Source organism: Ambystoma mexicanum, chromosome 4q, assembly GCF_040938575.1.
Source record: "Ambystoma mexicanum isolate Mex_15411 chromosome 4q, UKY_AmexF1_1, whole genome shotgun sequence".
NCBI lineage: Eukaryota > Metazoa > Chordata > Amphibia > Caudata > Ambystomatidae > Ambystoma > Ambystoma mexicanum.
The window spans coordinates 123,687,325-123,705,175 of NC_090928.1; the positions used below are offsets into that span (position 1 = coordinate 123,687,325).

General features: G+C 45.0%; 1 protein-coding gene across 1 annotated transcript in view; it reads right to left on the reverse strand.

Annotated features, from left to right (window-relative positions):
• Nucleotides 1-956: 956 nt before the first annotated feature.
• The window catches only part of OPN3 (opsin 3), a 515,396-nt gene continuing 498,501 nt past the window's right edge, over nucleotides 957-17,851 (reverse strand). Inside the window, exon 4 of the mRNA XM_069607650.1 lies at nucleotides 957-5,363. Coding sequence (XP_069463751.1) covers nucleotides 5,100-5,363 — 264 coding nt within the window. The 3' untranslated portion in view covers nucleotides 957-5,099. The remainder of the gene's footprint in view (nucleotides 5,364-17,851) is intronic.

Sequence of the window (17,851 nt, forward strand, 5' to 3'; positions counted from 1 at the left end):
AAAAAAATCTGTGGTAAAAAACCCTGCGAAAAAACACCCTGCCATGAAATGACATGGCACCCCTCAGCCATGTGCTCTTGGCGTTGTGTGTGTGACACGTTTCTGATAACTGGAGAGTGAGGAAACATGGATATGTCACTGATGCAGCACTCCTAGAGAATTCCCACTACAGGATGGAAAAATTGCAGAAATGTTCACCGCCGGGCCCAGGCATCGTCTCCCCCACTCGTCGCCACTGTTGGGGGTTACTGGTGCCCCCCCCGTGTTGCTCGTAAGCCCCGGACCCCCAAGGACTCACGCTCACACGTCCGGTTGGTTCCGGTTTCCCGATCGCCCTGATGCGGCCGGGAAACGCCCCGTTTATTTATGCTGCACGCGACGGCGTGCAACGTCACGCCGGCGTGTGCGCGCCCCATCATCGGGCAGCGCCACAAAGAGGAACTCTGACGCAGAAGTGTGGGCCAGGAAGCTGAATGTGGCTATCAAACGAAGAGATGTGCTTTGGTTGCTGCGGTTTCGACCTTTGAGGCTTGAAACTCTTACCAGGAAGACAGGGGTTTTGGAGATGAACAAAGAATTGAACTTAAGGCATTTCAGTGATTATCAGCTACCTGGTGAGACCGAGAGTGAGCTAGCAGAGAGGGGAGCACTGCTTCCCCAGGGAAGGCGTGAGGGCAGCCCTCATTGGGATGCATAGAAAACATGCATGCTGCACTGCCGCGGTCCTATGACATCTTAGTGTCATAGATGTGAGGTTATCAGGTTGATCCAATCCCGGAAACCATCAGGTCGTACTCTTCTGGGGCAGATTCGTGTGGAAAATTAGGAAGCTGCCACTGGTATGAGATACCAACTATGGTTACCATAACGACAGTGTCTTGTTCCCATTAGCCGCTGTGCTCACTTTCTGTGCACTGACCTGTGTTGGCTGATAAGAAAGATTCACTCAATTTAGAATATCTTTATCTTTTATTGACATCTAATCATGGAATGTATTCACTCGATGCGTGAAATTCCCACCAATAGAAAAACATTTCTAAGAATTTTCAACAAGAACACCCACCTTCTCTGGAAGAGGATGTTTCATACAGGAATTATAGGGGTGGCCAAAATCTTCTCTAATACATCAAGCACACAATGAATCCCAGATATGACATTGGCCAGGCTCAGAAGCTCTTCACAGATGATGTACAGCCTTTGACAGCATAAAATAAGAACGCCAACAGTTAGCAATCTCATACAATGAAAATGAACACCCTATTACACCCGCACTCATCTTCATCCACCCCACACCAGGCCTACGAGAACCCGCCTCACATGTGAAAGACGGCACCTGGTAAGGTGAGGAATGAGCTTCCTGGGTCTCCTGTTTAGTCAGACCAAAAGGTCCTTCTCTTTGGCCAGGCCTTGAAACTAACTGGGGTGATCCTGTGCCTGGGTTCTATTAACTGCTTTATGAGGGAGGTCTCTGAGGAAATGCAAGGGGATGCCCTTGGTCCTCATTTCATTCCTCTCTTCGGGGGTGTAGCAAGGTCCCTTGACAGAAATACCATAGTAGACCCTGAAAACAATGATGGCGCTATCAATATTTTATATGACTCAGAATAGAGCCACTCATGGGTGCACTGGCGCGGGAGCCCATGGGCCAGGTTATGCCCACAGGAAGCCGATCATTATTCTGGAACAGAAGTTTGCAAGAGCTGCTCATAGAACATGTCACAGGCGTTGAGTTTACTCACTTGCGGGAAACCATAAGCTTCTGAGGGATGTGGAAAGTTGTGTTTTGCAGAGAATTTAACAGGAATTCCCGGCAACCCTCAGGGTGCAGTCATATTCAGATCTTAGTGATTTCAAAATGGTGGACAGAAGTGGTGTAATGACTGGGAACAGAGCCGTAGGGTTATCCACTCCCCAATCCAAATAGAATGGAGCATTGGTAGTCCCTGTAGTTGCAAACCAATCCATGGTCATGATTGAAACACATACATACATGTAGGCAATTGCACATTCACACAGCTCTGCCCCAGTCCTGTATGTAAGGATACTGTTGCAAAATTCCAGGGTGGGTTTTAGGTGTCCCGAGTACGGAGTTGAAGGTGAGGCAATCAGTGCAGAAGAATAGCACATGGTGGGTCAGCCAGTACGTGGAGAGGAGAAAGAGAGAGGTGAGGTGAAGGAGAGCACCACAGAGTGGTAACGCAGTGGAAAAGAGAGAGAGAAGCAGAAAGGGAGTTTCAGGGAGGAAGAAGAGTGTTACAAGGAGTGACGAGTGAAAGCAGGGGAAGCGAATCAGTGGAATGGAGGGGGTGAATGCGTGAAAGTAGAGGAGAGGAGGTTGGAGACTTTAAAGAGCAAAAGAGTGCAGACAAAATAGAGCAGGAGAAATAATGGAGAAGATCACAAAGAAAAAGGAGAGGAAAAATGGAGGCGGAGGATGAAAAGAGAAAGAAAATAAAAGAAGGATGGGAGTGTGAGCGGGAGTAGAGAAATGGAAACAGGAATAGGGGCAGAGAGGCGGAAGAGAGAAGGATGGAGTAGGGGAAGGACGAGGACAGAGGAGATACAAGGAAGCATCCTTAGAGGGTGGAGGGAGGGATAACGAGACAAAGAAAGAGAAGCAATTAGGAAGAAGGAGGTGGGAAATACAAAGAGATGGATGGAGAGACACCAGGAGAAAGAAAGCAGACCCCCATAATCTGGCTCCTAAGAAAGTCTACCTACTTGTGGAGGGGCTTCTAAAGCCAACAGACCAGTTGATACATTTCACCAATTGAAGGAAATCTGATAAAACCCTAGCATCATCCTGTCTGCGAATGTGGTCTGATCCACTACCCTATCAGAAAGCCTAAGGCTACCAGGCAACAACCAGGAAGGATCTGATGAAAGAGAAGAAAGAAGTGTGTAACACTATAAATCCCAGATACTCAGTGACTGTTTCAAGTTTAAACTGAGGAGAGGGAAGGACTGAGGACCATAGTCCTAAAGAAAGGCGGCTGGTTTTCAATTCCCTAAATCCATCCTTCAGCTCAGTCATAACCTGATCCATCTTGTGTTGTACAAAATAAAAGGAAGGTCAGTGCATGTATACATGGTTTCTGTTGATTGCTCAGCTGTGACACACACCAAAGCCTCTCTCTTCAGTCTAATTTTCAGTGGAAAGGGCAAGGTGTTCCTCAAACTCTGCTCTAGGATTGCTTGCCTCACAGTTTCATGGTCCCTTCGGTGTGTAATTCCACTCACATCAGGGAAGAAAACAGTTCCCTATTTTCAATACTTGGGCATAGTTCCAGGATTTTAGTCTCACTTGAAAATCAGCCTGCTGCCCACGTCACCACCGAGTTTGACATTTGTCATCGGGAGCAACTGCTTTTCAAGACTCGTGCACTCCCCCTCCCCTGGCAGCAAGCCTTTGACAGATGGTGAGGGCTAGTCAGATAGTACGGCCCATCAACATTAAGTGTAGTGCAATATCTCTGCCAGAGCTTGCAGCAACCCTTCAAATCCTTCATCCCATCTTTGTGTTCTAATTAACTTATCTGCAAGATGGTTGCAATGTCTTCCATCTTGTCCACCTGGTCTTCCAGTTTCGGCACAGTCTTATTCGGCTTGTTTTACTTGGTGTCCGTTTTAGAGGTCCTTTTCTCTTTCTAATAGAGTAGCCCCATGACACCATGGCCCAAAGTGGAGGAGGAGTGAAGAGAACCAGCATCTGCCCAGTCTCCTCTCCTTGGAGTGATTTCCGGGATAAAGAAGTCAGATTTTTTTAATGTCATTGGGGGTGTATCTGCGAACCAAGGTGCCGTGAAAAACGTGTATGGCTTACTTCAAATCCTCAACAATTTTGCAGTAAAGTTAAGATCACCGTAATGGAAGAGTAGAACCAATTCAAGCCCTCTCATTTCCAGTGCCCTCTCCTCAATTCATACAGGTATGCGTGGTTGAGCACGGGTCCACAATCGGCTGGAGCCTGTAGCCGTCTGACTGCCAGGTGGCTTTGCCAAATCACTCTCCCAAGCACTCATCGCCCGCTCCTCTCTACCATTCTGTAGCAGGGAGCCTGCAACAGACTTGAGCTCTGGCTTCCAGATGGCTGTACCAAATCACTCTCCCAAGCACTCATCGCCTGCTCCTCTCTACCATTCTGCAGCAGGGAGCCTGCAACGGTCCTGAGCTCTGGACAAGCAGATGTTCATTTGGGAATCTGGGCAAAGGCAGGGTAGTGCAAAGGTCCCAGGATCCAGTGATTCAAGTAAAGTGTAAGGGGGAACCACTGTGTCTACCCTCAAGACCCCTTGTTCTCCAAGGCAGCGGAATACTGATCCTGTGCCACAAATGCCTCAGGTCTAAGGCTCCAGCATTAGGAGTACCTCGGTCCACGGGAAGCGACAGTGTCAGCGGACTCAACCACGGCGCATCCACGGAGAGCCATCATCTACCCCTCAGCCAGCTATCATTGATGGTACAGGGTGGCCGCGACCTTAGGAGGGGTTGCATTTGTGTTATTACCTGTTTGCACCTAGTGTGACGTTTTGCATGAAGAAAATAAAAGGAATAATCCTGCATTTTCATTTTATGGAAAGACACTCTATATTTTGTTCAATAATATGTTGCTTCTTTATTCACTCTATCGCATTTGTACAAAATGGATCCTGATCTATGAAAGTGTCGATCCAGTTGGAAAGGTCTCAAATTCGTACTTTTTCTCAGTAAAATATAATTCTTTGGGCACCAATGTCACATGTGTGCTTTAAGACAATGTTATGGCTCACCATTGCAGATAGATGTTCCAATTTATTTGCGGCAACAGACGAGTATCATCTCTTAAATGTTCTCCTTAATTTCCTGTCTACAATACAGAATGCTGGTGAGGCGCAGGCCCTGATTCACACAGCGTTTTCCAATGGGGTTTTGCGATTATAAAACACTTCTGTGAATTAGGCCCATAGAATACAGGTCATGTTGACATGTCGAAGCGGAATAATTAGATTTTTTGAAATAGGTAGTTTCTTTCCTTCATACCACAGTTAGTTCTTCCAAGTTTATTTTTAGAACCCTGAGTAGTGTCAAGTTTAGTGGTTGATCCTTTCGGTTCCCGTAGTCTACACAGGTCTTACTTGAATCACATTCACCTTGGCGCCATTGGTCCTAGTAAGCTCGTCAACTTGTCGTGTGTCGTCACTTTCTATTATAAAAATGATGGAGGACGAACTGAAAGTCACTTTCTTCTTTGGTCGGTCGGCGACTTTCTGCGACATAACGATCGGTCGAATGGGCCGGTCGTTCCGAATGGTAGGCTTGCTCTTTAGGGTCCGTTGGAATCTTAGCAGACGGAAACACATGAGCTGCCTAAGGCATCGCCGAAACTGAAATATAAATAAAAAATACACAATTATGATACGATATACATCTATTCTGAGGTTCAGACATAAAGGAAAAGTTCAATTGTGGGGGCAGGGTGCCACTAGGCCAGTGGTAACATTTCTATTCTGGGCCCGCCTTGAGTACAAATATTGTTGCTGGGCCCCCAAATTCCATAGCTACCTATATTTCATATTAAAAGCAGCTGCCGTACTCCATTCTGGAAGAGCCTTGCGCCCCCTGGACATACTTCAGCCCCCTCCTGCGCCCCCCCCTCCCTGGGACAGCCTTACAGTTTGAAGACCACTGCACTCGGCTATCAGGTTTAATGCCCAGTAGAAGTAGAGGTCATGGCAATAATGACCAAAGTACATTTGACTTCCCAAACACAATGTTTACACTGTACATGCCCCAATGCCACGTTTAAGCCCACACAATACCTATTGGCTAAGTTAAAAGGGAGTCACCTGCAGCAGCCCATTGTTATATTATCTCCATGAATCAAACCTTGGAGTTCACACAAGGAAGAGTAAGGGGCAGCTGCCTCAGATCAATCAAATAATGGTACACCTTTCTGAAATATTCCGCAAAGAAACACTGATGCCATTCTCTTTTTTTTTTTACACGTCCAGCATATTGTCATGGTATTAAACTAGAAAGTAAGGAAACATTCACTAGGACGTTAACAAAAGGGACTTAGTTGAATTAGAGATAAAACATGTTAGTAAATGTGCTTTCCAATTTATGTTGCTAGTTTTCGTACAGAGCTATTCCAAGAGTGCCACGGATGTCTTTTCCTGTCACGAAGTACATGCAAAGGCTTTCATGGAGATCTATTCATGTAGAGTCAGAATACAAATTAGAGCATGTTTTTTTTTCCATGGAAGGTCATAAAGGCTGAAATGCAGGCTCCAGCCACCACCAGAAGACTGCATTCCCTTTTTCTCTCTTGTCCTTCTCTCTGTATCCAGCACTATAGCCAATCAGAAAGTGTGAAATGCAGGCTCTAACCACAACCAGAAGACTGTATTCCCAGTGTCTCTTTTGATCTTCTTACTGTGTCCAGCTCTATAGCCAATCAGAAAGGTTGCAATGCCGGCTCAAAGAGACTTTATAAGCAGGCTGCGATCCAAGCTTTCCTTTGTGATTTGTGCACACCCGCACCCACAGTGGGCACTGGGTAAAAAGACGGACAGTTCCACCACTGATGCTCTCAGTGAGGCTTTCCTGTGCCCCTCTCTACAAGCTGGAATATGATTAGAGCCCTTATCAGAAAGCTCTACTGTGTGTTTGGTGACTGTCGTCCTTGTTGGAGACCCTTGCCTGCAGCTCTGGACCACTAACTTGGGCTACAGGCACCTAGTACACATTTCTTCTTTACCACCCCTGATTCCTTTCTCTAATGTGATTATTGCCCCTCTCTACACCTTGTATGGGTTTCTGTCCACTTCATGTAGAAGCAAACATTTATTGACCAACACTCGATTTTTCAGCACATAGCCGAGTGCAGTGCTTATCCGACATTTTGCTTTGGGTTTGACTGAGCACTATAGTCATAGGTGACTACATTACACAAAAGCAAGGTAGGCTACGATGTCAGAAAGCTTCATGCTCTGGTGGGTTACATTCCCCTGTCCGTTTGTGATTATACAGTACAAGTGGAAGTAGAAACGAATGTGCTAAATGCTTTATCGCATCTCAAAGAGGTTCTTCCTGTCACTAGTGATCCTGGACTTCGGCAGTCGACTCTTGCTGGCTTCCATGCATTCTGGATCTGTGTCATGGTCCTACTGACCTGTTTCTCGGATTTTGCTGTTCTGGTATTGGAACTCATTACAAGTATGGCGGTAAGGCAACAACGGCAGCGGTATCACTACCGGCACCATTGCTACCGTACAGTCATACTAGGAGTTCTGCTCGCAGTGTGGAATCAGAAAATACAATATTAAGGCTTTAATGTGAGCAGTGAACAGGAATTGCTAGCTGGACATCAGCATATTTATACAGTTTCTTCATAACGATGTCCAGCCTCCTACAAGTTAATCATGTACTGGGCTAGGGTTCGCGCCAGGATCATTCCTAATTTACATATCTCGTGCATGCGGTTTACTTCTTAATACATTTACTAACAAGCACTATTATTCTCTGGGTTTAACTTTACACTCTTTACACATTTGTTTCAATGCAGGTCAAACAGATGTTTCGCATGTCATGTTTAAATAGCGTTATTGTTCTTATATACTTGTAGGATAACATCGCTGATTCAAGTAATCCCCTGATCCCGAGGTCAACAAAGGACAAGGTCAACACGACCCTAACATGTAGCCTGCAGGCAGGTTGGACATTAAGTCACCTACAGAGGTTGAAGGGGTTAAGTAAGAACAAGAGAACACAGGTCGGCCATTTTAGGCCACAGGGTGACTTTGCACGACTAACTAAAATGGCGGCTTTAACCTAAAATGGAGGCTCGATTAACTAAAGGTTATGACCTTGCGATGCAGATTTCCTCGTAGAGAGACTGGGCATAGGCCAACATATACAATAAGGACGAAACAATATTATATCAGTTTTAACAAACCCTCCTTTTGGCCTATGCCAAGTGCTAAAATACTTCCAATCACTTTTCGACTAACTCCACATTTCAACGTCCATACACCCCGAATGATTATCAGACATATCTATTGCCATCAGATCTGACACTAGAGTTTCTTTCAACACATACTCCTTAGAAACCTTGTATGGGGCATATATTTTATGCCCTAATACACTTGTTGCTTGCATGCAACACCCCCCTAATACCGAATATATACCAGGGAGACACTGTATACAACAACAAAGGAATAGAAAACTACCCAAGATAATCAGCAGGGTCGAAAACAACTTCCATCCCCACGACCGTAGGAGGTCCCAAAACCATGCACTAAGTTCCCAGTTTCCCTCAGGAGCATGTACTTCCGAACTAAGAACATGTAGATTTTGGATCGCCCTAAAGATCGTTGGAGAGGAGTCTGGTATGTAAACGCAGCAAGGGGACCCCACTAATTTACATACTCCTCCACTCTCTGCCAGAATGACATCTAATGCCATCCGGTTCTGAAGAGCTACTAATCTTATCGCTTTCTGTTTGTTAGGAATCCATCTACCACTAAGCTCCGTTCACGCACACAGGGTTTAAGGGGCTCTGCTAAGCTACTAGATACCTCGCAATATAGCAGGAAACATACTCTTTTCACACCAAGGTCTCACGTAAATGCCAAACGCCTCATTCTGCATAAGAACCTGCACCGTTTTACACATAGTGCTAACGTACACTACATTTCCCAGAAGGCTCAACATATGGGACGTTACGGGCGTTCCTGGCGGTTGGCCTGGAAACTGTGGCGCCCGTGATGTTTTCGTCATCACGTTTGAATTCCTGTCATGTGACTTGGTCTTATTTAGTTCCCGTTTGCCTTGGATTCAGCGCTTCTGATTAACGCGGAAGTGCGCCTTGTTTCCTGCTTTGAAAACTGTTTGGATTTCTGCTGCCTTGATTGACCCTGGATTTCGTTTTTTGAATTTGTCCCTGCCTTGTCCTTGTCTGCCTTGTTTGCCTGAATTATTTTGGGTTTCTGGCTCCTCGACCTCGGAACGTTTTCCTGGACTGCCTGGCTTCTTCCTTGTCTGCTTCGTGTGCTGCTCGTATTGTGCAGTGTTTTCTGTGCTTCCTACGGATCAAGTGTACCGGACCTGTTTGACCTTCTCTTCACTACGACCTTTCAAGCAAGGTGCCTGTATCCCAGCGTTACTTCAGCCCTTTACCGTTTCCCCCAGACATACACCTTGGAATAGAGACTTCTTTGGGTGTATTGCCTGTGCGTCCTCGTTTCGTCGGGTTCTCAATCTGGAACTGGTGACTCTACGAAGGTGTCCTCGTGTCGTCGGGCACAGTTCGGCTGTTGCTACTTGGGTACGGCATCTCTTGATTAACCTCTCTTGCTGTCTTCCTGGGGTTCCATGGTAAGGCACATCATACACTATATACATCGTTCACTCGAAGGTGTAGGATTTACTCCTCTTATCATATTTGTCTTTGCTTACTTTGTCCATGAATTTTGGAGGATAGATTTCCTTGTACCTCTTACCGGCTCCTGTGTTCCTACCTTATAAGGTTGGTTCTAATACTTAGTACTCTAAGACTGTTGCCTTGCATTGTGCTGATAATTAAACAGGGTTTTTTTCTATAGGTTACCGGAGTTGGCTGACATCCCTTGCTGTTTAACCCTTGGGGCGTCCTCTGGTTTTCCTCTGGATTTTCGTGGATTTCCATCTTTCAAAGAATGTCTCAGTCTGTCCGATATTTGGCGGCCAGTCAGTGACATTGTTGGGAAGATATCTTCGGCTACACTACGTGGTCAAGCATTTGCCGAGGATTTCTGACACTGTTCTAACGTCATATTATAGAGTATGTCAGTGGTCCGGTTGATGGTTTTCTCCAGTACTCTCGCCAGTCCCCTGATATCTTCTGAATTCATAATTTGCCCAAAAAATGGCACAAAGGATTTCATGATGTCTCCTAGAGTTTGCACTGGAGTATCCCCCTTCACATCTTGTCGTGGACGAGTCTTTGAAATTTCTGCAGCACTGGCAATAAATACCCCAGGTAATAAAATCCCTAAATAGCAGGTTCCTTGCCAATCCCTGGGCAACCATGGAAATGCCACATTACCGCAAAAGAAATAGACAGGTTCACCTACATACATAGGTCTGTTCTCACTAGTCAAATTCGCAACGTTGGCGCATCTTCTAAAATCACCCATTGACCGTGTTCCATTCCTCTGTATGCAGAAGGAAACTGAATCGGGGCTATGGTTAACAGAATAAGATGGAGGCGTGGCATCCCTATTGCCTATAGGAGCCATTTTGAAAGAGATCAAAGACTGAAAAGGACGAGACAATCTATCAGAGGGCCTAACAGAAGCAGCATTTGGCTTACTCCTATTTGCAAACAGCGAGCATCCCAGGGGCATCAAAACACGTTTTTCAAAACTATTCAAATTTGTACCATCAAAGCTCCCTGAGATGCTGTCATTCCAACGGCCAACGAATAGTGCTCTAAGAGAAGCATAACAAGGAGTTGTCAAAGGTAAAGGATGAATGTACCAACCTAGCCCCTTATCCCCATGTTGCAGTAAATGCAAGCAGATCCAGCAATTGCACGGAAAGGAGTGGGTATAACAGATACATTTTCAACAGGTAAAAAGTTCTCTAGCGGATATGCTTCTTCCAGGTACCATAACCCAAAACCAATAGTTACAAAAAAACTTTATTATTACAAAAAGGCAATACATTTTCAGGGTCCCCTTACAAGCTTGATCATTGTCTCTGCTAGTCACATATGTATCTAAAAGTTCAGTACGAGTGGTAGCGGGTGCAGGCATCGTAGTCTTCAATCGAAAAACACCAATTGTTCGTTTGCTGGTGACTCCAGTCGCGCGTCTTCTTAATGTCTTTCCCACAACCCTTAGCAAATAGAATCTTTTCGTACAGTCGGGCCAAAAGGCAAGCCCTCAAATGATTTCTTCAATCGCACAGTCAAACTGGGCCGTACCTCTATCTTCTTGGACGTAAATTATATTTCACAATTTCCGGTGCTGAAAGGTCAGAAAACAGTATGTCGTCACTTCCCACTGGGGGTGGCGAGTGAACGGAAATGGGATCAGAAAATGGATGATCCGGAAGTACCACTGTTGGAGAGTGCGGAGGCAAGATGGCCGTTTTGTCTGGCCTTACAAACTCTGGAACGGTCTCCAATACTCTCTTGTCGGTTGTTGCTGTTTCGGGCACATTGGTTACAGCATTGGAAAGGGATTCTGTGTCTTCTGTATCGTATGGCACGGGCTGCGGGATCCGTTTGGTGTGTGTTGCATGTATCCAGTTCTTCCGTCCTGCTACCCGCACCGCAGTCTGGGTGACTAGCAGGACCTGGTCGGGACCCCTCCACCGAGGTGCAAAGCAAGACGACCTTTCGAAAACTTTCGTGAGGATCCAGTCCCCTGGTCATAGACTGTGACCGGGACCCTCGTATCGTACAGGTAAAGCCTCTCGCACCTGGTGATAAATTGAAAATAGATTTTTAGTCAACTGGTTACAGTAATATGAAAGAAGCACATTCTCTATATCCCGCAATGAGTGACTCTTTGGCATACCCCAAATGTTAGCAGGCCTCCCCATTACCACCTCAAAGGGAGAGAGCCGAGTCTTAGTTTGAGGGTTTGTTCTCATCGACAGCAACACAATTGGTAAGGTGTCCGGCCATTTTAACTTGGTGCCAGCACACGTCTTAGCGAGCTTGTTCTTTATAATGCTGTTGTGCCTTTCCACTAATCCGGCACTTTGGGCATGTCTGGCCGAATGGAACCGTTTATCAATCTGCAATCCCTCGCATATTTGTAGGATTACAGCAGCGATAAAGTGTGGCCCATTATCCGACCAGATGGCTCTTGGCAGCCCGAACGTAGGAAAGAACTCTTTCAACAGAGTTTTTGCCGTGGTTATGGCTGTTGCATCTCTAACAGGGAAGGCCTCAACCCACTTGCTAAATGCACAAATGACAACCAGTACATATTTAAGATTGTTGCAAAGTTCCATCTCAATAAAATCAAAGTGGATGGCCTCAAACGGAACAGAAAGTGAAGCGAAACTTCCTCTAGGAGTCGAGGTACCTTTTCCTACATTGTGCTGCAAGCAGACCATGCACCCTTGGACAAAGCGCTCCGCAATTTTGAACATTTTATCACTGGCCCATACACTCTGTAACATTTTAGTCAGTTTACGCGCACAGACATGGGTCGGACCATGAGCCATAATGACCATTATTGTAATGTAGGCGTCAGAGAGTAACCCTTTTTCTTCAACATTATCCACCCAACACCCATCACCATCCAATCTCCCTGCACCCTCGACCCATTTCTTGTTCTCCTCTGCAGTAGCATCTGCTTGAATGTCTTTTACAGAATCGATACTTTCACCAAAAGTACAAACATTTACAGTTTCCCTTACAGCATACATTTCTGAACTAAAATCAGTGGCAGTTTGTTTAGCTATCTGATCAGCGAAAGCATTCCCTTTTCCTATATCATCTGTAATCTTTTGATGTGCTGTACATTTAACAATGGCTAACTGGGAGTGCGAGCGCTGAAAGTAAATCGCACTATTAAAGTGCCGTGCTGTATTTTTGTGCCATGTGAGGTCAAGAAACCCCGTTCTTTCCAAAGCCTACCGAAGTTGTGAACTACCCCAAAGGCATACTGACTGTCAGTATATATATTTACTGTAAGCCCTTCGGAAAGTTCACAAGCTCGAGTTAATACTAGAATTTCTGCGGCCTGCGCGGAATTATGCATGATTCTTTTGGTTTCCACAATCGTGGTTAAGGTAGTGACGGCATAAGCAGCCGTGGATGTACCATTTGGAAGTTTGAAACAGGAGCCATCTCAAAATAGCTCTCCTTGTGGACTATTCAAAGGCCTGTCTTTCAAATTGATTCTACCTTTAGTCTCTTGTTCTGTAGTGTAAATGCAATCGTGTGACGTTTCGTCACCATCAACAGTATCTTGCGGGACAGGTAAAAGTTCAGCCGGATTTAATACACAACACCTCTGAATTTGAATGTGGGGAGCAAACAAGATCAATTCGTATCTTGTCAATCATGCAGAAGTAAGGTGTTGCGTTTGAGTTCTATTTAATAAAATATCTACAGAGTGAGGTACCATTAGGGTTAACGCATGACCCAGGACCATTCCCTCGCTCTGTTTTACAGACGTAGCAGCAGCAGTGACAGCTCTCAAACATCTCGGCAAAGCGCATGCAACAGGATCAAGGACGGATGAGAAATAGCCGCATGGCCTATTCTTCCCTCCATGTTCCTGCGTTAACACAGACAAAGCACATCCATCACGTTCATGCACATACAACACGAAGGCCTTTTCATAATTTGGAACACAGCGCGGTTTTGAGCAAATCAAATGCTGTCTGGTGTTCCAAAGTCCATGGCAATGGCAAAGAAATGCCCTTCTTTGTCAAAGCCAGCATTGGTTTAATCGTTAACGAAAAGTTAGGGATCCACAATCTACAGTAAGAAGCCATACCTATCAGGGCTCTAACTTCCTTCTGCATATTTGGGACAGACATGCCAGAAATAGTTTTTATTCGTTCAGGTGTCAGCCTTCTTCCCTCCTTTGACAGGAGATAGCCTCAATAGGTGACCTCCTGACAACAATATTGGAATTTTTTGAGTGAAGCTTTGTGGCCATGTTTTGCCAGATGACAAAGCAACAACCTGGTGCCTCCTTTACAGACACTCTCAGAATCAGGAGCCAAGAGGAGATCATCTACATACTGTAGTAACGTGCAAGTAGTAGGCAACTCGAGAGTATCGAGTTGCTCTTTCAATGCTCTACTATAAATACTTGGACTCTCAGTGTACCCTTCTGGTGCACGAGTGAATGTGAACGAGCATCCACCTAGGGTAAACACAAACAAATACCTACTATACTTGTGTATAGGAATACTGAAAAACACATTTTTGAGGTAAACAACGCTAAAGTGAGTGGCAGAAGCCGGAATCATAGTTAGTATCATTGTAACATCAGGTACAATGGGAAATTGAGGAGCCACAATTTTGTTAATAGCACATAAATCAATTATAAACCGAAAAGGAATCGCATTATCACCTTTTTTATATACTGGCAAAATCGGGCTGTTACACAAACTACCTGTAATTTCCTAAATTACTCCACGATGTACAAAATCAGAAACTATACATTTCAAAGCCTGTTCGCCTTCAACTGAGATCTTATATTGTGGAATGCGAGGCAATTTTACTCCATGCTTCAGGATAATTTTAACAGGTTCAATTTGAAGAATGCCCACATCATTATCATCAATTGCCCATAAGCATTCCGTAATGTTACTAAATTCTGGCGGTAAAGGTCGAGTCAAAAACTGAGAGGCGAGTGATTGCAGAGGTGAAATTGTTAACCAAACTCCGTCCGAGGAGCAATATATTACTGCATTCAATTCCTTCAGCAAATTTAACCCCAGCAAATTCTCCCCACAGTTTGTAGTAAGAAGAAATGGACACTGCTCCGTGAAGGGACCCACTGTTATCGGTACCGGCAAAGAGACTGGACAAACTACAGGTGTGCCTGAAAACCCTACGGAGATGTTGGACTGCCCTGACGGGAATGTTTGGAACCCGTGAATGGTCAATGGAACACTTTTGTGCTCCCGTATCTACTAAAAATAGATGCTTCCTATTTCCCACCGCCATCTCAATGTAGGGACCTTTCAGATGAACTGGAATAGCCGTTGGTTCCAAATCCTGCTTCGGGCAATCTAACGAAAACAGAATGTCGTCAAAAGGAAGCTCTTCAGAGAGGTACGATGCAGAAGGATGAACAAAAATGTTTCTATTATCCACATTCGAAACTTGTTTATCCTGTGAAGAAGGTTGCTGTGATTCTGGCTCAAACTGACCTCTGCCAGGGCCCCCTGCACCTGGGCGACCTCTGGATCGTCTACCCATGTTCCCAAATGACCTTTGCTGCAAGGTCGGACATTGTGCGTGCCAGTGACCTTCCTGTCGACAATAGGCACACTGGTTAATGGTTACCGGCGCCAGGGGCATACTTCCCTGTGGAATGTATTGACCTCTATGTTTAATCTATTCCACATTATGCTCAATTGAATTCCTAACCCTTCAATAAAAACATTTTTTTCAGGAATACTTTTCAGATTTTTGAGTGTGGAAAAAACATCAGCTTGTTCACCCTTCTCCATACAATGTTTAGCCCAAGCAATTAATTAATTCTTTTTATTTGGGGACACAGTATTACGAGTCACAACCCTCGATCCCGTTCCCTGGTCTACTACAAGCAATGCAGAATCACTTGGAAAAGGAAGAGTAGGCACATTCTGAATGTCAATAGGTGGAAGCAAGGGGGCAGGCAAAGGAGCAACGGTTGGAAGAAGAGCAGGAAGAACAATAGGAAGGACCGGGGGAACTATAGGAGGAGGAATAACGACAGGAAGGGGCCAAGCATCAGGAGGAGGGACGTACGGGGGTGGGGCAGAGGCATCGGGCCTTCGTTCATGCAAAAGTTTGTTAATCAATTCATCGGACGTATGAAAATCTTTTGAAGGGTAAATTTTCTGAATGCCTAATTGAAACGCTCTGTCCAAGTTCCTTACTTCCAATCGCTTATTTTGATCATATAACAGCGCCTTTTCGGCATTCGTCATATGTCGATGCATATGTTTCTTCCACTTTTTTGTTGCTGCAAAGCTTCTGTTTTCCAACTGTGCAATGCGTCAAATGCTGCAGGTCTAGCCTTTTTCTTTACCAATGCAGACTCTAGATATTCTATATGAGGGATTTCAAAGCTACCATTGGTTGGCCACCGAAGATTAGAGTTATGTCTGGTCTGTCTGTGCCAAATATCATTAAATGCTATACTACCAAAGCCTTTCTTACAGTACATACTACATGCGGGCGACCCCTCCTGTGGTGCGGGATGGCTATCTTCCAACGATTGTCTGTCGCTGCGGAATAATGCCCTGAAGCAGGCAGACAATTTCCCAGGCATATCAGAATTCTGGTGTTACCTGGTCAAATAATTGTGCTCGCGAGTACAATGCGCCAAATTCAAATTGTCAGGGTTAAATTAAGAATCGGGTCACGATTGACCTGACCAAAGGACTGGGAGGCTGATCGGGTTACTAAGAACAATTCTAAGGACCCACGTGTCTGGTGATTTCATAAAATTTACCCTCCTCGATATAGGACCCTCGTCAAGACGTTGTCTCGGGCTACAGCTCACCGTTCAGGGATCAGATCGTGCTGTTCTGTCGAGGAATTCGCTTCTTATCCAGAGGGGCCGTTTTGTTGGCACCGTCCGATCCCGGTCCGATAGCCTAGCCAACCTTCAACGAGACGAAGTCAATCTTGAGGGTCCCTATTCAGGCGCCATCTTTGGAATCAGAAAATACAATATTAAGGCTTTTACGCCATGCAAAGAGAAATACACCAACACGGCCTTATAAAGATTCCCAGAATCTTTATTGCAATACTGAACAGTTTACGAAACAAAGTACACAAACAGCTATTTGGCCGTCAGTACTTCACAGAGACCACCAGAAGGTTCAATGTGAGCAATGAACAGGAATTGCTAGCTGGACATCAGCATATTTATACAGTTTCTTCATAACGATGTCCAGCCTCCTACAAGTTAATCATGTACTGGGCTAGGGTTTGCGCCAGGTTCATTCCTAATTTACATATCTCGTGCATGCGGTTTACTTCTTAATACATTTACTAACAAGCACTATTATTCTCTGGGTTTAACTTTACACTCTTTACACATTTGTTTCAAGGCAGGCCAAACAGATGTTTTGCATGTCATGTTTAAATAGCGTTATTGTTCTTATATACTTGTAGGTTAACATCGCTGATTCAAGTAATCCCCTGATCCCGAGGTCAACAAAGGACAAGGTCTACATGACCCTAACATGTAGCCTGCAGGCAGGCTGGACATTAAGTCGCCTACAGAGGTTGAAGAGGTTAAGCAAGAACAAGAGAACACAGGTCGGCCATTTTAGGCCACAGGGTGACTTTGCACGACTAACTAAAATGGCGGCTTTAACCTACAATGGAGGCTCGATTAACTAAAGGTTATGACCTTGCGATGCGGATTTCCTCGCAGAGCGACTGGGGATAGGCCAACATATACAATAAGGACGAAACAATATTATATCAGTTTTAACAGCAGGTGCCCTTGCAGCCACTTGGACTGACCTGGACAGAAGAACAGCATCATCTGCAAAAAGCAGTGCTGGGAACTTGCTGCTCCCCAGCGGCAGAAAGTGAAAGTTATGCTGGCTCAGTTCTTCAATAACAGTATTGATGTAAGTACTGAAGAATAATGGGCTAAATGACATCCCTGGTGGAAACCTCTGTCCAACGGAAAGGGTGCGGTCACATCTGCTGCTAAACTCCATCGTACTGTGGCTGAGTTGCAAGTTTATAATAGCTGGATTGGCGTAAGCAGTGTCTCAGGGATGTTCTTGGACAATAATATATCCCATAACAACCTCCTCAGGACACTGTCAAATGCAGTTCTTAAGTCAACAAAAACTGCATACAGTTTGCTCTTGGATAATGCAAGGTGTTTCTGAGTAATGAAGAACAAATGAAATCCCCGGTCCACAGAACTCTGAAGCATGCCTGTAGATGGCTAAGTAGGCCTTCCCTGTCTACCCATTCCTGGAAGTTTTTTTTACCAGGGCCTCTGCAAACAGCTTCCCTGTGATGTGTAAGAGGATTCAATTCAGCACTACAGCTAAGTCAACGCCTAGTCTAGAATACTGAATGAAAACCCTTATGGATATATCTTTAGGTCCAGTTCATGCGTTCTGGATGACTACCCCTATATAACACCCTTCTCTTGGAATC